Genomic DNA, 24,419 nt, shown 5'->3' on the forward strand with positions numbered 1-24,419 from the left:
GTGAAAACTGTCTTTTGAAGTTTCCATTGTTTCATTACTCCCTATTTTAATTTGCGTGCCCAGTTTATTTTTTGAATAGTATGTTGTGAACCACCAAAACACAACTTAACTTTTTGACGTGTTAAATAATGTTTATGCAGCTGATCAATTTTAATCTGGTATAAAAGACTTCACACGAAAGGGAAAAATAAGGATCAATTCTATATACAACTCTATAAACCTGTTGTGCTATGATGTTGGGTAGACCTACCAGATTGCAAGCCAGTGTATTAAAAGAATACTGTACTTTTTCCCTTTAAAAACTATTTCAGTGACTTTACAAGGTAAAAATTTACAAAATATGTGACAGCTATTTTGATACAATTACATCATATACAGGCATTCTGTGCTTTGCCAGCCGTCCAATCTGATAGGTCTCCGGATCAGGGCTGGAGATTTTTTTTTATTTTATTTTTTATAATTCACTCCCCAAAAATATACAAAAGAATAAAAATTTTACAAATGGATGAACAAAGTCAATAAATAGATTTAAAAAAATCAGAACATTTATAGTTAAGTTGTATGTTTTGATCATTCACAATAAATTTTTTTTCCATTTCCTTTTTTTTTTTTTTTTTTTTTTTTCCTTTTTGTCTTTTACAGCATCCCATTTGGTGGTCCACCAATAGGCCCCAGATCAGCGCTGTTCTTCAGGTAATACTTTTCCAGCTTGGCCAGAATGTGTTTGCCATAGGTGTATTTACGCAGAGTTGTGATGTGGGGTCGAATCTGTAAGAAGAAACCCATCATTTTTTTCCTCAAAAACCGTAAGCAGAGTTACTACACTTGTGAGCAATTCTATAAAAAAATGACAGAAACCTGTCAAAGTTTTGGAAGTTTCTGGAAAGATATAAAAATGGTGGCTGAATCACAAAGTAACTGGTGTACCTGTCACATTATAAATAATTCAACTGATGACTGACTCCACTTTTGTTTTTAGATGGGTGAAGCCAGACTTTAGACTACTGGAATTTGTTAAACATCAACAAAAACCAAAAAACCTCTCAGTACTACACTATGTAAACACATCAGGCAAGGCTAAGGGGGGTATTTTCAGGTGTGACCTAACCCACAGTGGCAGATGAGGCCGAGCTGTCTGACACATACGGCATTCCCCAAATCCAACCCAGCATTTGAACAGCTGGGGGCACAGGAGTGCAAAGGAGAACACCCCCAAAAAGTTTTCCCACGGGAGCAAATAGCCCAGGGCAACTGGGGCAATGGCATTTTTGTTTCTCTCTGGGTATTCTCAACTAGAAAATGTGACCGCCTGTTGGAAGCATGGGAATCTTTTCAGAGGAAACTGCAGGAAGTATTTATATTAGCATTATTTGTTATTATTTTAAAAAGACAAACTTGTCTTTCTTCTGTTAATAAACATGACAAATACTTTCAATGTTAAAAAAAAAAAAAAAGTATTTTCACAGAAAAGCTGACACCAAAAGTTGATTTGTAATCCAACTTTTAGAACTTTTCTATAGATTTACATTTTCAGCTTACAAAACAGCGCTCACAGACCTGAATATATTATGCCTTATCAAATTCCCTCAAATGTAATGTTTATACACCAACTTCTAGATTACAGAACCAGCTAGTTTTAAGTCTGGAGGGAAAGGGATTCTAACAGATAAGGCAGTAATATAAAGAGAAAATGTTCTGAAACAATAAAACCATATACCTTGTGCATTATGATCTTCCGCTGAGCAGGTTCAGCCATATCAATCATCTTCTGAACAACGTAGTTGGCATACTGGTCCTTCATCATGGTGTATAAGGCACTGTGAGGACCATCGTTCTGGCAGCAGACCTCATCGATAAGTAAAGCTCTTTCAGCACGAGAAGCGTGAGTTACACATTTTTCTACCACATTGCTGAAAAATAAGACAAATGCATCCTGTGATTTAATATGTAACATTCTTCCAAGTAGCAATTTGATTTTACATTTATCTGAACAAGTTCAAGTGCCTTAATGCTACTGAAGAGTCCATTCTAAAAATGTTAAGTCCTGATTTCCAAACCTTTACTCTGTAATAGCTAAGGAAGGTAAAGGATTACCACCAAAAGTCATTTTCTGATACTTTTAGGAGAGATTCTCCACTGGTCCTATGGCAGATATACTGGACCTTGGGTTGCATATGTACTGTAGTACATCTGTTTTTAGTTGTGGACCCTTTTAGGATATAGAGAAAGCCAGATACAAGGCTTTCTACTTTTTGAATAAAGGATCTTTTCAGGAGCATGCCTAAATCAGAGAAACCCTCAAATATTTCTTTGTGTAGATGAAGTCCACAACCTCCAGATGTCTCAGAAGCTGAAAATGCTATCAGTGGTTATAAGCCAGCAACAAAATGATTCTTGTCATGAGTTTCTGCTTTAGAAATTAAACAAGTTCCAAGAAGAAGAATGTGAATAGTTCTGCTTAGGCAAAGAAAAATAAAATCCAGACAAACTTGCTACTTTGCATACAACTGATTTTTTAAAACCCATGCCCTCAAAATATCACGGCATGTTTCTACTTAAGATTGATGACAAGGTTAGTCTCACTATACCATCCAGGATGAATTCTGAAGTATACTTAAATTAGAAAAAGGTGCGATGTACCTTTCAGTAAGAAACACTGAAGGATGATTTTTAGGTCCTAAATAAAGACTTTGAGTCTTCCTAATGCTTCGTGCTGAAGCACCACGTTTTACAGCTAGCCTTTTTATGCTTGGAAATTGCTTGACTGGACTGATAGGAAAAAAAAAAAAAAAACAAAACTGGAGGTCTCAGCTCAGCAGTGTATCAAGCAACTTCTAGGAGAGCTTTTCACCTAGCTCTGGGGATTCTCATATGCCTCTCCTTGGAGTCTGGAAACCCCATTCCCTGAACTTGTAGAGGGTGAACACAAGACATTCCATAAAACCCACAAAATCTTGTTTGTTTTACTGGAGAGTTGCATTTCCCCTTTTCTTTCCCCAAATCCATATTTCACAGAGGGTAAGATACCACCACTGTTCATCTCTATAAAAATACGAAATTTCAGAAAACGTTACACAAGGGAAAAATAACAAATCTTTTTGGAACATACTAAATAAATCCAATACTACAACTTCAAAAGGTTAGCGAACCTTCAATATTATATGAAAGCTGGGCAATACCTGGCAAATTTGTGCTGACTCAGAGCTAGAACTTTTCCTCTGATTTCTGAAACGATTTTACTCTTGTCTTCAGGACGACCATGCTCCAGTACATGTTGAATAACATAATTTCCGTATTGATCCTGAAAATAAGATGACTTCAATTTTCTTTTGTGTTCATACCAAACAATCCATGTAGCTATTGTCTATTTGTATAAACTTTCAACTTACTATTTATATGGATATAAGAAACCTGCAGTAATGTCAACAACACAGAAACAAAGGGATGCAAAAAACGCTGCATCAAGAATTACTTAATGGACCACAAAATTTACATGGAACATGGAAATTATCTGTAAAAATGGCATTTTGCTAGAGTACCTTTTATTCTCTTAAAGAAAAAGTCTTCAAAATTAAGATCATCGTTCTGTAACAGCTGTAAGATTTCCCTGAAATTTGGTTCCCCAAATGCAGTCTAATAGAGACTTTATATACAAAAAGCTGAGAAGTAAACTAGACTGAATATAAAGCAAAAGACAATTCATGCCTTTTAACATGTAGAAATTCCTACTGAACAAGTCTCTTCCATTATTTTAACCTGAATCCATTTCAAAGCCATAAATTTTGTTCATTTGAGACCAAGACAGGAAATCATGTATAAGGTCTTTGGCCTGGCCTTCTTTTAGAAGAAATGTCCTAATTGTGTACGAATATGCAATGTATATTGTGTGTGTAGGAATGCACAATGTATATTTTTGACAACGTATTTGTGTTTAGATATTATTAGAAGTTATGTGAAGGACACCGGAATGAACTGAGAAACTACAAAAAGGCAATCTTTGCAATAAATGAATATAGAAAGAAATAAACCCAAAAACCTAATTCTGTGCATGTACAATGTATACTTGAAGCTACAGCCAAAAGTGTAAGGAAATGGCTTTTTATATCTTCTTTGCCTCCCAACTTCCAAATTCATTTTCATTAAAACTATGGAAGGAAAGAAAGACAAAAATCAATGTCTACAACGCTAAAAGGAAACAAATGCATTTAAGCTATTTCATACACTAAGAAACGGGAATAAATTATGATAATATAAAAAAGCTCTACAATGCATTGCAAAAAGGACTATACTAACCTGTACTAGTTGTTCTGTGTGCTGATGCAGTTCTTCTAAGATGGGTAAAGTCTGCTCAGCAGTGCAGTGTTCCAGAATACGCTGAATTACTCTACAACCATATGGATGAGTAGAAAGTACGAATACCTTAAAATAGAATTGCAAATTTAAGTTAATCCAAATGAAGTTTACAGATGCACTACTATTGCCATGTTCAAAATGGAACTGAACTTGTCAACTACTTCTATAAAAATATGAACACTTTTGCCTGCTAGTATCAGAATTCAATCCCCTGTAAAAGCCAGAAAAGAAGACTAAGAGGCCATTTATAATATTCCTTTTTATCAAGGACTCCAGTAATGATACAGCTGCCTAAGAACCAAGTTTTCATTATGATGTTTCTAGCCTATTAACTGCAAAGAAAACCCCTAAAGTCTAACCCTTAGTTAAACATGGTTCACCTTTCAAGCCTTCAACTTCGTTCTTCATTTTAAGATTTTGTCTTTTACAAAAAGGAGCTCAATTACAGTAGCTGATTTTCACTGTTTTCACATTCTCTGTCACACATATAATATTTGTAAGTAAGCATTTAAAACATACAGACATGATCTTACTTATTCCTTTTCCAGAAGTCAGTTTTGTGTTTTGGGAATTAATTCAGACTATTTAAGAGTCAGTATCGGTCAGAACTGAACAGAGAGAATCTTGGCCGATCAAACAGAGATCCACATGGTGGAAGGAGGTGACAAAGATACATAACCATTGGGTGACATGACTGAAGTGCAGTATTTTTTATTTGCCACTTGAGATTAGCCAATACATATATACTTCTAAATTTACAATGACTTGGATTTGTAGATGGATGTGCAGTAAATAAGCAGTCATGCCTCAGTCAATGGGGCTCTACTTATAGTTTATAAACTGCAGCTCATCTACCCCATATACATTTTTTGATGTGAAAAGACCTGCCCCTCAGCATCTTGGTACACCATTTACTGCTACGTACAACAATAATTCTGGTAGTGCTCTTGTAAGTGCGAGAGAATTTATCGTAGACTTTGCTAAGAAACACATATGGTCAGCCATTAAAGTAAAATTTAGCAACACAGCCAAGTTAGTACGATGTTTTACAATTCTTTGAGACTATAAAAGTACATGTTTGTCACAGAATATATTCTCTAGCCCGCGGCACAATACCAATCTTGTATGAATGTAATTTTGTTGGAAACATAAAAAAAAAACTTTAAATAAACAAATACCTTCCGCCCTTCACTTAACACTAGCCCATGTGTAGGGAACAGATTACTATTTCTTCAAAGTATTTCCTTAATGACAGGTATTAATTGGAAAACACTGAGACAGACGTACGAGATAAGCAACAGAAGAAAAAAATGGAAAGGAAATTTTAATGAAAAGTATATGCCATGGATCAGATACTTTATTATTACATAAAAAATAGCAATGCTGAAAGTTGTAAAGGAAATTTAAAATTGCACAACACAAAACTCTAACAGCCTGGCCATAAGCCAAATACTTCTACCAGTATTTATAGCACACCCAAACAGGTTTTCTAGATCCTCAGCTCTAACAGATTCATCTTTTTACAGCGTGAAACTGTCTATTCAACAGCTTTTCCATTTTATCATCCCCTCCTTTAATCCTACTTAATACAAGCTGACTGGTAAAGTGTCAAGTGCTATCTTGTATATGCAAATGATGGAAAAAGATCTGCAAATCAAAGCAACCCTACAGAAAAGGAAACCAACTGTTAACACTACCTGTCCTTTGAATGCATCAATGATGAACTGGAGCGACTGCGGCTGAACACACTCAATACATTTTTGGACAACATGGTTTCCATTTTGATCTTTCACACATTTCAGAACGTGACCATCCAACTCTTTCACCATTTCGTTCTGGAAAAAAAAAAAAGATTATCTTTTCAGTGATTTTTCTTCTTCTTCTTCTTCAAAAAAAAGAGAAGTCATCTGGTCATCTACTTGCATATCATAACCTTATAATTTAAACTATTTTTGGTCCCTAGGGCTTTTCATAATGAAGGGAACCATCCACAATTTAAGCAAGTATAAAGGTGGGTGCTATTAAAAAGAAATGAAATACAAAAAAAAATATTGTTCTAACTTACAATTACCTGCTGGTCAGGTGAGATAGACTCAAGTGCTTTCTGAATAACACGACAACCATACATCTGTAGGGCTAATGGCAGAACGTGACCACGTATGCGTGTTGCTAGGGCTAACTTTTGATCCAGGCTTCCAAACTAAAAGAAAATAAATATGCTGTTAACAAATGAAGACATGAAGTATGCTGGAATTTACATGACAGTCAGAACTTTCATGATATATTAAAGATTTACTGGGCCTTGAATGATTTTTCCCTTTTTACCTCTGACAGGTATATTTACAAAAGCTTTCCCCCACCCCTCAGTGCAACATTCTGCAATATTCTACATTCCAGTCACGTACCTGCTTTCAACTGCATGGCTTTAAAGGCAGCAGAAAAAAAAAAATCTAAGTACTTTATACTTGCCTGTCTGTAGGAATACAGATTAAGATTTAAGTGCAATAACCCACTTATTTAGACAAATGGTATCAGCCAAATTAATTACATCAGATTACCATAGCATACCAATTCAAACTATGTATTCTTCACCATCTCAAATTTGTATTGGTCACCTTACACCTTACGTACGGTAAGCAAGCTGTAACAGGAGAAAGAGAAACCAAAAACAACAAAAAGAAGCATCTGCCCTGTAGCAGCTTCCTGGTAACTTCATGTGCCTTGGAGGATGATTCTCACCATGAGTATTTGGGGAAATCTAGAAATACTCAGGCTTTGCAGAGAAAAATCAAAATGGTTTTATATGCTGGCTGTATTAATGTATAAGCTAACTAACATTTGTTCAGCAGTAGCTAGCTCCTGCCAATATCATTCCCTCCTCAGTGTCACTACAACCTTCTGTTTTGCTTCCTGTTTAACAAAGAAGATGCCAGACTGGCTTCAGAATAACACAACCCTGTGGGAAATATTAAATGCCAAACCTGTAGTCACCAAAAGCTCTGAAGAAAGCTCCAACAACTTGTCCCTCCCACTTAGATGATGAACAAACTCCCTTACTATGTGTAAAGGATTATGTATTTTTCTTGGGAACTCTTACGCAAAATTAAGATGAAACATCTCTCAATGGTCAATAATTATCTCTCTTGAGCAAGATCAAGAACTTATATGCTGTACATCAGCCACACTTTTCAGAAGACCAAAAAAATGAGCACACCGTTTCGTAGGCTCTGTAGACTTATTAAAAAATTACATTCCTGTTTAGAGTGAGCAATCGTATTTTTAATTGGGCAACTTTTTCTTATTGAACACTTTCCAGCTTCTCTTTCTATCCAACTAAGTATTTTGATATGGTCCTTGATTTGAAGTACACCATGCTTCAGATCTGTCCTACGTTGTGTTTTGTTTTGTTTCCACAAGACATAGGCATTGCCTTTTCTCCTCCTCTCCACAGGTTGAATCTTGTAGCTCTTTGGTAAGGCAACAATAACACAAAAGCAAAGCAGTTTTAAATACTAATTTTACTAGTACTGAATGTATCATATGACAGTCCTTCCTCAAAGTTTTTCTGCCTGTTTGATAAAAGTTCCTTCAGAGCACTGGACAAAATTCGCACATCTATTTATCTGGGTGCAAGAACATTTTTCAGACCCATTTTTTGGCCAAGATGCAGTAACCACTACAAGTATCCTTCAAATCTTTTGTGATCCCTATCACTAACTGGAAGTCTACGTAAATCAAGCTAAAAACTCGAGTGTGCAGCCAATGCTGCTCACTATCACGTGTATCACCAGTGCAAAAGAAAGCAATGCCTATAATTCTCAGGCCTGTTATGAAAAAAGGGGGTGGAACAGAACAGAAAACACGTGTGCACTATTAGACCCCTGGGTTCTGTAGTGAGAGTCCAGTAGAATTCTGCTATGATGTTAAGAAAAAAAAAAAAAAAAAACATTTAAATTTAATCAGACTTTACAGCTTTTCATTCAAGTTTCTGTTCATACACTTTGTGTTAGGCTTACCTCAAAGAACTTCTGTATTACATAGTTTCCAAACACATCAGTCATCAATTGATATGCTGCTTGCAAGATCTCATTAAATACCATCTGGCGCTCAGCTGGAGTAGCTCGCTCTAGCTTTTGCTGTATAAATCTAAGTGCAAAAAATGTACATTATGCTTTACATGAACAACAGGAAAACCTCTCAAACACTGTTTCAATGAGACACCTCAACACTCTGAAGCGAGCGTTCAACGTTATAGAACTTATTAAAATGAAAGTAGTGCCTTTGCATATGAAAGGATGCATTTCGGTATAACGATCCTTAAAACTTTCATTTGAAAAGTATTAAAGATGAAAAGAATAAGAACAATAAACAAGTACCTGATGATGTATTGCTAAAAATGGTTTTAACATTCCAGATGCCAGATATTTTGTTTTCTTAATCAACACCTTTTTGATACTTAAAAACTAGAGTTTACAAGCCTAGTTATAAGGCTGTTCCTAACCTGAAAACTTCTATAAGCAGCTAAATTTATACTACTGTTACAATGCAATTTCCTAGAAAAGAAAGAGGTCAGTGTAAGAGCATGTGCTCCAATTACTAGCATGCTTTGCATTAAGAAGAGTCCCAGCATGTTTAATGTTAATATGACATTATCAAAGCAGTAAAACGTCATTAACTTTACTGTAGTAATTACCTAGAACCATGCTGATCTTGGGAAAATTCAACAATATGTCCAACAAGGTCTCTCAGTTGAAGATTAGGGAAGCGATTATTTCTGAAATCTTCCAGCAGCCGACTGCGTCCAGAAGGCATTATATCAGACCTACTGTAACGGAGGCGTGAAGGAGGGAAGAGCTGACTGGTGGAGCTAAAAAGACTGGAGGTACTTGCCGCACTGCGATACTTTGCTTCTGCTCCAGGTGCTGCAGAAATATAGCGACCACTACCATTTGTCAGTCCTCCTACAAGGAAGCAGCTCTGTCAGTGAAAGCCGTAAGGAAAATAAACAACAGCAAAACAGCAAGTGTACTACAACTACAGATACCCTTGGAGCCAAAGGAAACAACAGTGGTGTCTTGTTATTTACGTTTACCTCGTTTTGGTTTGAGGAGTTAGATAGCTTTATCTGCCAAGAAATAAAACCATTCTCCTCCTCGTTTTCATTTTACGTGAAGGGCACCAGGAAAAGAAATCTCGTGAGAAGAGGATAACGAAGCAGGTAAAGTGACCACCCAGACATACAGAAACTTTAGGGCTGGGTGGGCCTCGGCTTAGTGGGCAGATCTCCACAAGCAATTCAGATGATTCAGACTCTTGTTAGTAGTCTTGAAGTTAGCCAATTGTTTCAAAACAGACCATGAAATCTGAACTACCCTTCAGTCCCTGCTGAGGTTCCTTTCTGTCAATTCATAGCGTGAAAGGGCTTTTTTGGGGAGGCACGTGTGATGCCTCTTGTCAGGCTGTACCTGTTCTGCAGGAAATTTGATGACTTCAGCATCCCAGGCTTTAGATCTGGTACCTCTCTCTATGCACTAAATGCGTCAAATTTCAAAGCAGGTAAACTAAGAACGCTCTACTTAATTCTAAAACAACCAGAAAACATATTAAACAAGTTCCTTTTAAAAGCATCAAGTCCTCGCCTGGCTGTGAAAACATGCACCACTCACTACACTTTGTCTTTCCTTCCTTTCCATGAGCTGAACTGCTTTGCTAAGGTCCTTTTCCTAGTGGTCCCACCTACGGCTATCCTCTCCCAGCCCCGTGAATTTCCCCTCACACGCTGCTCTTCCACCACTTCACATCCCTCTAACTCTGCCACAAGGCCTCTCTCCTCCACAACAGGCAGCAATTTTCATAATAAGCATGCAAACAATGCATCTTTTGCAACTACGATATGCTTTCTCAAAGGAATATTGCTGTAACACAAGCAGGACACAATACCTCAACTCTAGCATCCAAAAAATACCAAGCTAAAATCATCGAGTAAAAAGTGAAAAAGAAAAAATATTCTCATTTTCCCCACAAATGATCTAGAAAGTAACTGAAAGCCCTGTCAAAGTCAACAGAAGCAACTAAATTTGAATTTTAAACAAATTGCAGTATGTGCTGTTTGAATGGTGCTCTATTACACAGTGAACAAAAAAATGTATCAGCTGACAGTGCCCCAGCCAAGCCTTCCTTCAGTTCCAAGCATTTATAAGGCCAGGCAACAACAGAGCTACAGTGGGCTGGTAACGTAGTAATGGTCAAGTATCTTTTTCGAAAGGTCAAACTGAAATACCAGGATCTGATATGTTAGTGCTCTGCAAGACGTATCAAGCATCACATTTATTGAATTCTACAGGATTATGCCCTAAAATAAATACAAGTTTTCAAAATTCAGTGGTAAGAATTAGTAAAGAATCAGTAAATAATTTGTCCCACAAATTCTTTTGTTTAAAATTAAAGCCTCTTAATTCTTTATAGCCAGAAAAAAAAACAGCTTTAACTATCATTTTTAGTTTTCATTGACAATCACTACTTCCAGAAGAGAGACGACAGCGACATGATACTAACAGACAAAGGAAAAAGAAACCCAACATTCTGCAGGTGAAGCAGGATGCAGTGATGCTCTACAGTGATTCTTCTTCTAGGAATGGCCTCCTAAACAACAGAGAACTTGTGTACCTGAAAACATGGACTTTGTGATCTAAATGATTAAAACACTGGAATGAAACCTGTCTTCCTTCAAGTGCTGTGCAGTAACAGTACTTAATGCCAGTAGAGGGCAGCAAAGCCCGTTTAAAAGCAGCCTTAATGGGCTGTTCTAACATTTCTACTGCTTCCTGGATCACAGGCTCAATTCTCTGCCAGAAACTAACAGGAGAGTTTCAGTTATGAGTTTACATACTGCATGGGTCTAATTAGCATGAACAGTCAAATTGCGCATGTGAGTCAGGAATCATTTATCCATCTTTATATATATATATTTTTAACTTGAGTCTCCATGTAAGTATGAAATAAATGTGACAATCTATCCAACAATTAAAACAAATTAAGAAACTTCCTACCTTTTAATAAATGTTTTATGTGTGTAGTAAAGCTGCACGTATACAATTCACACTCAGGATTATCAATCAAGTCCTTCCGCTTGGGAATGGTCCCTTTTTAAGGCTTAAGAACACAATGCTGCAGCTGGGAGACTCCTCTCTAGCCTGAAAAACTACCTGAGATGATCGCATTAAGCAGGGTCATAATGCAGGATGGCTAAAAACATATCCATAATTCCTAGAGGAAACTCACACTTCAAAAGCTTAAGCTGTAAAACCCTGGAAACTATTAGAAAAACTGATTTGGTATTTTTTTTCCCACAAAAAAATAGCTTTTCTCTTTTTTAATTTATGCAGTAATGTTAGTTGAGTGGCAACTTTGCAGATTTGAAAAATAAGAAAACCACAAAATAAATCCTGTTGTCACAGATACTTGCTATGTCTCAATACACTCTTGTATAAAAAGGACTATTTTCTTAAATATTATATTCTCATTAAATTCTCTGCCCAAAGCCAGCTATAAGCCTTAGTGTGGACATTGAAGACGACTGCTCTCCTCCTTCCCAAAAACTTTTACTGTGAATGGCTTAGAACTGAAATGTGAGTTCTAGTCACCCAAACCCTCCTGGTAGGCCTACCACATCTACCACATCCCCATCCTCTTCAAGAACTTCTAATATTGTTTTAAAGAGTCTGACTTCCTACCAGAACGTAACACGTACTAGTTCTTACTAATTACTTTGGGGAAAAAACACACACACACAAAAAGCATACCCTACTAGATCAAAACACCTAGTCTAAACTTTTCTGCAAATGCTGGCACTTCAGAAGACTGCTGTCAGGAATCCGTGTGTCCACATAATTACAAACCACTGGGGAATAAAGCAAGGAGCTTGTAGCTAATCACTTAGCTATCACTCCTGATCTTGTAAAAGGAAGATCTCCAAAGCAAGGAATAATATTAAGTTGTTTTATAGTTTAATTGAACCCAAATCCCAGTGCCTAGTCCATAGGGAAGAAGAGGCTCAGAGGCATAAAAGGCATATAGGCCATCTAAAACAGAGCCTTACTAAGCTTTAAGGAGACAAATCATGTTAAATTATTGAACTCCTTAGCTTAGACAACATATTTAATGTAAAAGGTAGTATGAAAAAGTATTAAAAACTAGATTTATCTAGGTCTATACAGATTTATTGATAGCATTAGTCTGTTAGTACTTATTACCAAAGCATTTGGTTCAATTATTTCTAACCAAGACATAAAACAGATTTATTGCACAGAAACTGCTATTTAAATGCAGCCAGCACTGTTATTTTTTAGTAAAACATAAAATTATATAAACATGTTAAACTTGATTTATACAAAATATTTTTTTTTTATCTGTTAAAAAAAAAATCAGCTTAATCTCATCCTCAGCTAAAACGAGTACACATTTTATCTACTCCTGAGAAATGGACTATGTATGTGTGTGTGACTGTATAGCCATGCATATGCATTTTAGGAATCAATGCAAGTGCTTATTATGCCTGGTTTACCAAAGTCCTACAGAGTAGGTACATGACAGAGGCAAGGCAAGGTTCCCCAGAATGGAGGTCCCTTGGCATAGCCCTATTACCCCGAACAAGCCGTTCCTAAAAACACCGACATCATCTACCAACAAGCTCGGTCTGCAAGGCACAGACTGAATAGAAGTACCTCCAAAAGCCCACATTTTGAAGATCCTATCCCTAAAACCAACCCTTGAAACACTGCAATGTACCATCCAACAAGGAAGCGCTGCCAATCTAAAGGAATTTTTATAACATGGGAAAAAATACTTCTGTTTTCACCTTTTTGTCCCTGGGAGTGAAAGGGTAGTTCAAATTCATGACCATGCTGCTCCAACTGATTACAGTAAAGAAGCAGTTACAAACTGATAAATCCCTTCAGATACAGGAAAACTGACACTAGACCAAAGTAATTAGTGCGTTCCCGTTTTAGGACGTTGGGTAAGAGTTGGTGAGAAGAGATAAAAACAGCAAAATATCACAAGTTTCTTGTAAAAGGGCAACTGTTGTGTTGTGTGTTTGTTTTTTTTTTTTTTTTGTTTGTTTTTTAGCTACAAATTGCAGCAGTGTCTGACAAAGGGGTTATAAAACCATGCACCCTTCCCCAGGATTGTGCTCTAGTATTCTGGTGGCTGAAACAGGAGCAACCGAGTTTGATGCCCATTTTAAAACAGGAGTTAAACTTAGCTGAACCTGTTGATACAAGCAGGCAGGACAACGAGTTTTGAAGGTGGAGGGAGAGCTGCATTTGACAGGCATTATCAGAGTACCAATGGAAACTGCATGCAGACATGAACTTACAATGTTGTTCTACTCTGAAAAGTGACCGGGTGACCCTTCGCAAAACACACTCCCTGCTCGATTTCAGGTGTAACTTCTTATTTGGTGAAAAAGCTTTGCCTTTATTAGTATTTTTTTTTTACGTGAGAACAAAACAAATCTTCTAAGAGTGTTGGATAAACACAAGCAGAATAAATTTAACGGGACAGACAACTACAGAAAAAGTCTTGGACTTTTCGCAATGGTGCACCGTGGATGCAACTGCACGATGACATTAACACAAAGGGCAGAGTGCAGGAAATGCTAAAAAAATCACTGCATTTTTTAATGAAAATATCCAAGAGATCCTCAAATTCAAAACTTCTGATTGGTTTGCTAAGGCAGCAAAAAGTTTACCCATCAACAAAGTCCACTGCTTGTGGAAGATGAAGAGGCTGCAGGCACGGAAGCCAAAAATGTGTCAATTTTCAGAGTACAACTGTACATTCTGGCTGTTCACACACTGATCTGGTACACGATTTTAACAAAATATTGTTAAAAATATTCGTTCACACTGCCAAACAGTCTGAAATAGATTATAATCAGTATATATTAACAATTTCTGCCGATAGAGGTAGTCCTCTATACTGATTGCAGCTTATCTTCTCCAATACTTAAAAGCCTTTTATTTAGCATTTTTTCAGATGTAAAGCAACACGACTTTAAATATTTTGATTTTTAGATAATGCCTTCCAAAATTTGGCTGAAGTATAGTTTTCAGTAATATGAAAACTATTGTGAGAGTACTTTGGAAAGAAAGAAAGAAAAAGATTTCCATGATAACCCCATTGTCAGATGTTCAGAACTTTCTCAAAAGCCTCCATTTGGGCTGAAACTTTCCATGCTTGGTCTCAGCCCAAAGGTGCACTTTGTAGACCTGGAAAAGGAAAAAAGGTAAGTAAAAAAAATAAAACGTGCTGAAACATCCCCTTGCCCAGCTTTACTTTGGGTATTCAGCACATAACCATGAAGGGGATACTGAACTGCAAATGTAATATATTTAAATTACTTTTAACATTGTTACAGAAATCACACATTTCTCACAAAGTGCATTTTGCTGGGCACTTTTAACTTTTTTTTTTTTTCCCTGTTTTATTTGCACTAAACCAAAGTACAGGGGTTAGGTTTCCTACTAGGAGTGCACACTGGAGCAACAGGCAACTCAATCTCATAAGCGTAGCCAGTTTTGTTGTACAATTTTAGCATTCAAATTAAATGACTGCAAATACTTGCAGTGAAAAAAGGAAAGTTTATCAAGCAACCTCAGGTCAGAGGCGTTCTCTTTTAAATATACTGTAGGCTGTGGTGGAGTTTCTTTAGATTTTAACGTTTATTTTAAAGATTGAGCTCCCGTGTCATCTAGCTAGCTGAAAAAATTCTGAGATTACTGTCATCATTCCTTAAAAATACATCTGATAACAGAGAGCCACCCCTGACAAAGCTTTTGCTGTGTCTTTAATAAATCCATTTTCTTTTCTTCCACCAGCCTGGCGGTAAGCACTTGTCATCCTGGCAAAGCATCGGGGCCGTACGGTAGCAGGCTCCCTGGTTCAGAACCACCCTTCGGTACACATTACAGCGACAGCTTTGCTCACTTCGTCATGGGAAGGGGCAGCAGTGGAAGTCACGTCACTGCTCCACACAGAGCTCGTCTTAAAGCGTTCGTAAGTGGGAACACACTGGAGCACAAACAAAAATAATGCACCTTCACTCGGCATACTGCAGACAGTTCACATAGTACAAAAGGGATGGGCAAATCTTACTGGGCCATCTGCAAGGGAAGAAAAATCAGCTGTTGGCCCGATACTGCAAAAAAAGCTCGAGTGCCCTCCACTGCCAAATCAACGAGCATTTGACTGTGCTCTTCAGCCTTCAGGAAGGGGCCCTCTTCATTACAAAACTGTTCAACAGCAAAGGTAACGTGACATCTCTTATGCAACATATAATTTCACACATAGAAATACATACACACATACAAACAAAACGTGGTTTTTGGTTTTTTTTTTTTTTGCTTTTTTGTTTTTGTTGTTTTTACCTAAATGCAAACTGGATGAGGATCCATGTGATGAAAGTGATGGCGGTGGCGTAAGTGAATGTCCTGGAGTTTGGCTTGGCAGAGGCATGCCTATTGGACTTGGAGAGGAGGAAAATCCCAGACTATTGTAAAATGGCTGCCCTATGGGTGCTAGGCTGCTACTAGATCTTTTGTACAAGTCAGAGCTAGTAGATAGAGAATCTCTCCTTGTGGCACTACTACTTGCAGAACTGCCAACTGAAGAAGAAATAAAAAGACCCTAATTACACAGTGTCAACTGAATAAAACCTAATCCCCAACTACAGCTGGGCAATAACAGATGCGATCACAATAATTACAGCAATCGTTATGACAAAGACAATTACTGTGATAACCACACATGCTTTTAAGTAAATCTAAGTGGGTATAAACATACCACTGGTAAGTAATTTCATCAATGCCCATGTCTTTCAACATTTTATTCTAGACTTCTCACAGCAATATTGCAGTACTCCATTTGAACACCCTGGCTTCAGGCATCGGGACAAACACGAAATTTATGAGATTACAGTGTCACTGCATATAGTAAGTGCTTCTAAAGATATTCCCACTAAACTCTTCAAGAATTTTTTTCCAACAGAAATTATTAGTCAGCAATACTTGAGTGCAGGCAAAAGGCTAGAAACAATTTTTTAAGAGTTTAGAAAATACACTGTGTCACTATTCAGCTGTTTCTGAACTTCCTCTTGTTTGTGAACCCCTCATCTTTAGGAAAAAAAAAAACCTACTTCAAATTCCCTGAGAGAATTATAATTCTCAAAGAAGCGTTTTGGAAAGATAATATAAAGAGGGAGTAGGCTAAGAAGAAGATGAGAAGCAGAGCAGAGATACGAAAATTAAGGTGAGAAACTAAAAATGTAATTTTACTGCTATCACTCTTTCTGACAAACAAATTAGACTACGAGCTTTGTTTGGCTAACAGAGTATTAGTGAAGGACTGGTTATCCTGCACAGCATCATTCAGCAGGGCGATGAACAGTCTAGGATAAATTAGGAGAACAGAAAGCTTTTAGAAATGTTAAATTCTGTTATCTGTGGCATACTAGTGACATATTTAACTATAGCGCCTATTTGAAACACTGGAATATTATATCAGTGATCCAAGACTATGGATATTTTGGCAATGTAAAGCTGCTTCTTAAGCTGAATTTGGAAGACTGATTTCTACTTCATCTTAAAAAGGAAAAGGTCAAAGTTTATTCTTCCATAATTCTTATCCTCATCAATGTATCCTACCACATCTGGCAGCATGGTCCCACATAAAGGTCGCCTGATACTTCCCATTTTGAGAGACTAGAGGTTGGCTGCTCCTAACATCAGCAACGTGGCTAGTATTTTTCATGGCAAGTACCTCCTTGGACCAAATTGTTCAAAGAAGTTCTGCCCAAACGACACAGCTGTTTTAAGAAAGCAGGAAAAATGCTTCAAGTTTAGTGAAGTAATCCAGACACCTTTAATTTGAGAAACTGATGCTTTCATTTACTCAGATCATCATGCTAGCAACAGGAGACCTTTATTTTCATGCTCTGAGCTAGATATCTTAGCAAAATCACATTTCATCCAAGTTCAGCAGAGATCTGGTACAGACTCGTAGCTGAAAACTCAAACTCCTGCCCATTCATGGCACGTCTGAGATGGCTGATGAAGGTTTTCCTGCAACTGAACTTCTGGGCTTTTGTGTCCCATGCCAAAAACGGACTCTAAAGCTGCTGTCCAAGATCCCACCTTGTGTTCAGAAGCCCCATCAGGCAGTGTGGAAAGGAATTAATCTACTTCAAATGCAGAGGAGACAAAAGCCAAACACAAGAAATAGACCAGGAAAAAAAAAATGAAACCAGAACCAGGAGGAGAGAAAGGTCAGACAAAGGAGCCAACAAGGAGACTGCAAGGAAACTGGCAGGCAATTTCAAAAGTGGTGGAACTGAGGATGGAAACGAAAGCAGATCTGATGAAAAGTTAGGCTTATAGAAAGTGTATGCGACTGTGGGGCAAAGAGCCTGGAACAGTTAGCTGATAATGGGAACACCACACGGCACGAGCAGCAACAGACACAAACTGGGGGCAGGAGGGGAGATAAATGTTGCCTGGAAGCTGGGAAGGCACACATACTGGAGGAGAAGCCAGGAGGAAAAGATACTGGGCTAAATAGGCAAGGAGACTGAGAGTAAGAAGAGCAAATTAAGGGAACAGTTGAAAGAAATCTTGAGGTTTGAGACTAGCTCTACAGGTTCTGGCTCAGCTGATGAGCTATGTGCATGTTAATACAGCGCTATGGGATGGATTGTTATTTTTCCAACTGACTATGGGGAGAAAAAAAAAAAAAGCTAAACCTTAGGGTTTCTCATTCAGCTAGATTACTGCAGCTTGACAAGTCACCACGAGCCAGCTGAGCTGAATCTTTACACACACACAAGCAAAGCTCATGGAAACAAGATAAATTGAATTAGCTCAGCCCTCTTTATCACTAAACAAATGTAACCGTGTTAGCTACAAGCTGAAAGAAGTCATCTGGGAAGCTGCTGTGGTCCATCTAATTCTCAGTTACCTGTTAAGCTGCAGTACCTTACCATGCACCTAAATATTTAAAGTGGAGTGTGAATAACTTTGTAATAAAAGAGGACTGTAACGTGATTTCATTTACATGCTATGCTTGCCTCTTCCTATTTTCTCCTTTGTTGCTCAGTCATTCTGCTAGAACAGGCTCAACTTTGCCTTTTTTTATTTTTATTTTTTTTAAACAGAGCTTCTTCTGCTCCCTCCCAGCAGCAACTGAAAACATAAGCAAGGTGTAAGGGCAAGATCAGTACCGCCATCTGTCAGACCTCATGGAACACGTTAACTGAAATCCAGCCCTTACAACACGCTTAGACAAGCTACAGATAAGCTGAAGCCTTGGCAAATCAAAAAATAAACTCGCTTTTAATTTGCCTCAACATGCATTAACAGTGTTTTTATAAGTACTCATCTGTGTAATTCAATTCATATGTACATACAGCTCTTTTTTTCTTAGTTTTTATTTTTATTTTATTATTTGTTGCTTTTAAAAAAATAATAAAATCAGGAAGCATATTTTTAAGTGGCTGTTATGGCAAGTACAATTTATACTTGGCAGAAGGGCACTTTCAATGTACTTTTACTCCAGTAATACTACTAAAAATCTTTCAGGTTTAGGTAGCACCTTTCATCAGCACTTCTCAAACTGCAAAAGCACCAGCTTCCTGCTCCTCTGTGGAAACTACCAGGCTAATTAAATCACCTAGGACACGGCTGCAAGATTTCAGAACGTGCTGTCTATGCTGAAGGCTCTGCACGAGGCTCTGCAACTGAACTTTGCTACAAGAAAAAGGCATCATCTCCTGTGCCAGGAAAACAAAACAAAACAAAACAAAACAAAACCTGTTCTGTTTCTTCTTAAGGAGACAAAACTAAAATTTGCATTGTATGGAGGTCCTTGTGATAATGTTGGATAAAGACTTCTGTGGCTTAATTCTTTCTATGGCTTAAAAGTATTCTACCTAGAGCCTTAAAATGGGCCTGTTGCATTAAATATACAGATATGCTTATGACCACATCTATCAATGAAATGAAACTGTATCTAGAGCGAAACACAGCTGCTAAGAATTCACTGAACTCCTGCAAGTATTTGAGGAAAAATCTGCACTACAAAATACAGCACTGGGATAGCACAATTGTTTTGTGAGATTTACCTGCTGTGGCCCTACAGAAAATTGTTAAGAGGCCCTACCCATCTGAGTGGCCTTTTAAAAAAAAATAATTTGAAAATGGCATGTTTAGAGTTCCCTGCTCCACTCTTTAAAGGCAGAGGTTAGAGAGGACCAGTGTAAAACTTTATTTTGGATTTCCTAGCATTAGTTTTGTTAAAGCAAATTGTCAGATTATTTTATGAAAAAACAATACTGAGAAGATCTCAGCGTTGGTATGTGGTAATTTGATGTCACTATTCTCCACTTAGTTACCAAATGAGAGGTATCATGTTTTAACACTGAAGGGTGTGTTTTTCCTTCTGTTTTTCCACATACCGAGCTATTTTGTAATAATAGTCACTTTCTATGCTCCTTTCAACATTTTTATAAAGCCTCATGGGGCAATTTGCTTTGAAAAATACTGTTTAAGTATAATTTTTTTATTCCAATTTCTACACATCTGCAGGATTCATAATATAAATATGCTCCATTTATCTCATTAAAATAATAAAAGTAAACAAATCAGTTCTGTAACTCAGACACTAACAGGCCAAAAGAAATATTCTTTGGAAAAAACACCTAACTTCCCTTACTAACGCTGAACCTTAAATATAAGAAAACCTACCTTTTATATTTAAATCTGTGAGAATGAATTTCTGCTATAGAGCATAAAAAGATGACAACTATTTTTTTTTTTTTTGATAACACAAACAGGAGCATCTGTTGCTATAATTTAAGGCCCCAAACTCTGCTTAAATGTATCTAAGATTAAACCTATTGAAATTAACGAGGACTATTATTAGGTTTTCAGTCCTTCCAGGATGACAGCCTAAATCCTCAAAAAATGTTATGGAAAGAAACACTGCAATATTTGATTAAATTTAGAGTATCATGTGATATTAAAAAAAAAAAAATGGAAATTTTCCTGATATAGGAAGAACAACAAAAGAATGCGTATCTTAAAAGTAATCGATTGTTATTTTAAACACAAAATGAAGACATGCTTGCAAATAAAAAAAATAAGCTTAATAAAAAAATCAATATAAAGTTCTGGGGCAAAGTACAATGCTCAATATGGAAAAACATTTTGGAGGTATCTGTAACTACAGGGTATTTTTCAAAAATTAATCTTGTATACAGAACAAAATTAAACCCCCTTTTTCTTCACCTATAATTTGCTTTAAACTTGAATAACTTTTTTCAACATTGATTTTGGAAATGTATGTGCATATAATGTGTCTGGATACAGATACATTTTTTTTCCTTATCACACAAGTCTCACAATGTCCTCACTACGTTAACGACCTACCTGATGAGCCAAATCCACCAAGTGCGGAGCCGATAGCTGCTCCTAAAGAGCTGCTACTTCCAAAGCCAAGAGATGTACTTCCTGGTTGGCCAGGACCATGGGAAAAAAGGGAACTGTTTTGGGAGTTATTGGTCAAAGAGTTACTGCCATAAAATGAATTGGATTGTAGGCTACTATTTGTTTGCTGTTGCTGTTGTTGTGGCTGGGCACCAAGGGGCCGAAATAGACCGTTCGTGGCTCCCGCGAGATTGTTTGCTGTTCCTCCAGCTGAAGCAGCTGCAGCTGTAAAACACACGTTTTCAATTGTCATTACTCTCCCAAACATTTCTGACTGAAAATGGACTATTCAGATCTAAATCTTATTTTTACGAAACCCTCTTAAACAAGCAAAAATTCACATATTAAAGGACTAAAAGAGACTTTATAATATAATGCAGTCTTAATTACGATGGAAAAAAATGAAGACAGCGTATGTTGTAAGCTATTCAAAGATGCAGAATAGTTAATGTAACGGAGAGAATTTTCAGTGTAAACATGTAAGACATTATTGTTCACTGAACTGTGCTTCAATACACAAATTCACAATGGCAGAGTTGCAGCTAACAAAGACATCTTCAGCAACTAATGCCACAGTAGGAAGCCTATAGATTAGCTTAAAATCTCATTTTCTAAACATTAATTCATCTGGTGTTAATATTTTGGATTTTAATGTAATAAATACAATAAATACAGCGTTTTAATGAAGTGGTACCAGACTACCACTAACCTAACGAAAAAGAAAGCTCTATACTTTTCACAGTACTAATTCTCCTTTTCTGCTATCCATTAAGTATTTTTTTCCTTGCCATACTTCTCATGGGAAAAAAAAAAAAAAGAATACTTTCATAAGAAAAGCATAGCAAGGCCCCAGAATACTCCATCATTTTCTGCCAGGCTGAAGCAATTAAACGATGCTTCCATTCTGGGGAGCAACGAGCAATGTGTGTTGTATGCATGGGGAGAGAAAAGGGGAAATTGTTCTTATCAGAGTAGCAACAGCATTTGCAGAAATGTGCCTGTATGTGTACAGGGAGTGGACTGCAAACCTGAATTAAAAAAAAAAAAAAAAAAAAAAGGAAAGCTGCATCTCCGAAAAACAGTAAAACAGCTGTGTGTGGTAGAGAAAGGGAGGTGAAAAAATAAAAAAGATCATGCATGGTATATCCTTCACAACTGGAAAGCCTCACAGGATGCATATCAACCAAAGCAACAATATGAAATACTAGTCAACTAACATTACTGAAATTCAGTACAAAATGGGAAGAAAGCTCCCTGGAGGACCCAATACTTACCTGCTTGTGCTGCTGCAGAACTGATTATAACAGGGGTTGAGGCCACCAATCTGACTGGTGCTCCAAGGCCAGTTCTTGCTCCAGGGCCTACTACTAAGGCACCAGTCTGATCATAATAGGCAGTGGGAGCTAGTACTTGATAGCCTACACAATACAGAATAAAAGAATTAGGAGTACATGTTGTCTTGATCAGCCAACGCTTCTCTCATTGAAATATCTTGGCACCACACCACGATGGGGAAAACAGCATTTCTGCAGTAGCACCCCAGAACATCAACCAGACATCAAAAGAAAAAAAAAAAAAAAAAAGAACACCATAAAAGAGCTCCAAAATCTTATAAAAGCCTAGGAGTATTCTACATCATCTTTAAGAAACTAGAACAACAGCTAAATTTAGTGATCTGAAGTTGAGTGTGTATCTTCAAGGTTAATAAATCAAGTTTCCAATACCACAGTTGAAAAGGTAGAGTAATGCCACAACTTGTCAGAACTGGATCACTACTGAATCTTTTTTTTCTTCTTTTCAGCAATTTTAAATATTCTACAACTGTCTCATACTCCTGAAAAGGTACTGAAATCTATACAGTTAAAGGGCCGGACCATGTGCAAGTTCAGCAATTCCTTATATTGCCTGGCCACATTTTAAAGACCACTGACAAAAATACATTACGAAACGAGTGCTCCACATGCAAGAGTATTTTAGAACAATAAAAACGATCTAGTCCCAATCAGTTTCACAGAACAGACTGTAATCCAAGTACCATTTCATTCAGTTGACAGAGTTGGAACTAGAGGAGAAAGGAAGTTGAGTTGAAAACGGAAAAAAAGCAAGCAATAGGAACAAAAATACTACAAAAGACATGAATGAAGCAAAGGAAAAGATACAAAAGAGAAAAAAAACACCTCTTATTTAGCACAAGAGCAAGAGGATTAATTTTAAAGCTCTGATACTTTATAATCAAGTTGGAGAACTGGAATAAGAATCCCCAAAAATGGAAGACAAGAGCTAGAATAACCTAGGAAAGGAAACTGACAACAGAAATGTAGCACTAATTTGTAGTTTGACTATTAAATATAAAGCAGTGAGAAAAGAGAATTTCAATGTTCCTTCCATATTCAAATATTACTCATGCTGTTAAGAAAAAAAAATGATTTCGCAAAAATCACACAAATGACTGTTTTGTGCTTGTAAGAACGAAGACTTTGCACATCGTCTGCAGTCAATATGCATGTTTAAAACCAGGTCTAACAGAGGGCATAATTTCTCAAGTTCTCTCTGAAACAGGTACAGACCTCAACATAAGGACCAGGGCCTCTAATTCCAGGTGAGTACCTTCATCACCAGGCTCCCAAGTCATGTTTGTTCTCCTCAACTTCTAAAACAAGATGTATAATCTCTTCTGCTCAGAAGCCTCGCTTCAAAAACAGAGCTAGAAACACCAACTGCCTACAGCCTGGTGGCTATGGGCAGGGAAGCTGGAGATTCAAGTCCAAATTCTCTCACACTATGAAAATTTGAAGATATGAAGAGACTCAGGTATTACCCGAACAGGAAAGGAGTGATGAAAATCCAGAAGTTCAGGTTCAATTCCATGTTCAAGATGCATGCGTAGTGCTAATTACAAAAACTTGCCAGTACTATCATCCTCAACCTGCTTTTTCTCACTGCTCATTATTTGCTTTGCATTCTAGGTGCAGGTGCATCTATATTCTCTTTCCTCATCAGCAGCACAGGGTGACTTAGCTAAAAAGAACCAAAGCAGGGTCTTACAATGAAATTGGTCCAAAAACTTTAACTGCCACTGCCTGTTCCACCTGCACAACTGAGTTGTGCTGCTCCACTACCTTCACCTCTTTCCAAGCTAGGGAGATGTGAGACTGATAATTTTAATGTTTAATTTAACAATATTTAATTACCTTTTCCTTTTCTACTTCTACTCATAGCACGTTTAATTGGTAAGATCATGCTGGTCCTGCTTTGGGTTGTTGCTGTTATCATAGAAAAACACTTTTCCAAAACTCAGAACTGGTTAACACTTACCAGGATTTGCTCTGTCCACCTACTCTCTCCAGATGTTCGAACCCACAGACAATGCTACAGCTAAAAAAGGACTGATCATGTATTTACACCCTTGATCTCACCTGAAACTAATACACAGCACTCTTATATGACTTCAGGCCCACATAATGTAAATAAGCCTATCTTCCAATGTGAAAAAGAAAAATTAAAAAAAAATTACCCTACTGTAGTAAT

The 24,419-nt window shown here is 37.2% G+C and overlaps 1 protein-coding gene across 6 annotated transcripts in view; it reads right to left on the reverse strand.

Moving 5' to 3' along the window:
* Positions 1–625: 625 nt before the first annotated feature.
* The window catches only part of PUM2 (pumilio RNA binding family member 2), a 66,987-nt gene continuing 43,193 nt past the window's right edge, over positions 626–24,419 (reverse strand). For 2 of the 6 annotated variants that reach the window (XM_032185677.1, XM_032185676.1), the window contains exons 11-21: positions 22,166–22,309; positions 20,835–21,116; positions 15,783–16,019; positions 9,047–9,314; positions 8,370–8,499; positions 6,425–6,553; positions 6,051–6,188; positions 4,294–4,419; positions 3,180–3,301; positions 1,718–1,910; positions 626–768 (exon numbers count right to left, since the gene is read on the reverse strand). In XM_032185677.1, coding sequence (XP_032041568.1) covers positions 637–768; positions 1,718–1,910; positions 3,180–3,301; positions 4,294–4,419; positions 6,051–6,188; positions 6,425–6,553; positions 8,370–8,499; positions 9,047–9,314; positions 15,783–16,019; positions 20,835–21,116; positions 22,166–22,309 — 1,901 coding nt within the window. In that variant the 3' untranslated portion in view covers positions 626–636. Of the gene's footprint in view, positions 769–1,717; positions 1,911–3,179; positions 3,302–4,293; positions 4,420–6,050; positions 6,189–6,418; positions 6,554–8,369; positions 8,500–9,046; positions 9,315–15,782; positions 16,020–20,834; positions 21,117–22,165; positions 22,310–24,419 lie in introns of all 6 variants that reach the window. The other 4 variants (XM_032185675.1, XM_032185674.1, XM_032185680.1 and 1 more) reach the window with 3 other exon arrangements.

The sequence above is a fragment of the Aythya fuligula genome, chromosome 3 (assembly GCF_009819795.1).
Source record: "Aythya fuligula isolate bAytFul2 chromosome 3, bAytFul2.pri, whole genome shotgun sequence".
Classification (NCBI taxonomy): Eukaryota; Metazoa; Chordata; class Aves; order Anseriformes; family Anatidae; genus Aythya; species Aythya fuligula.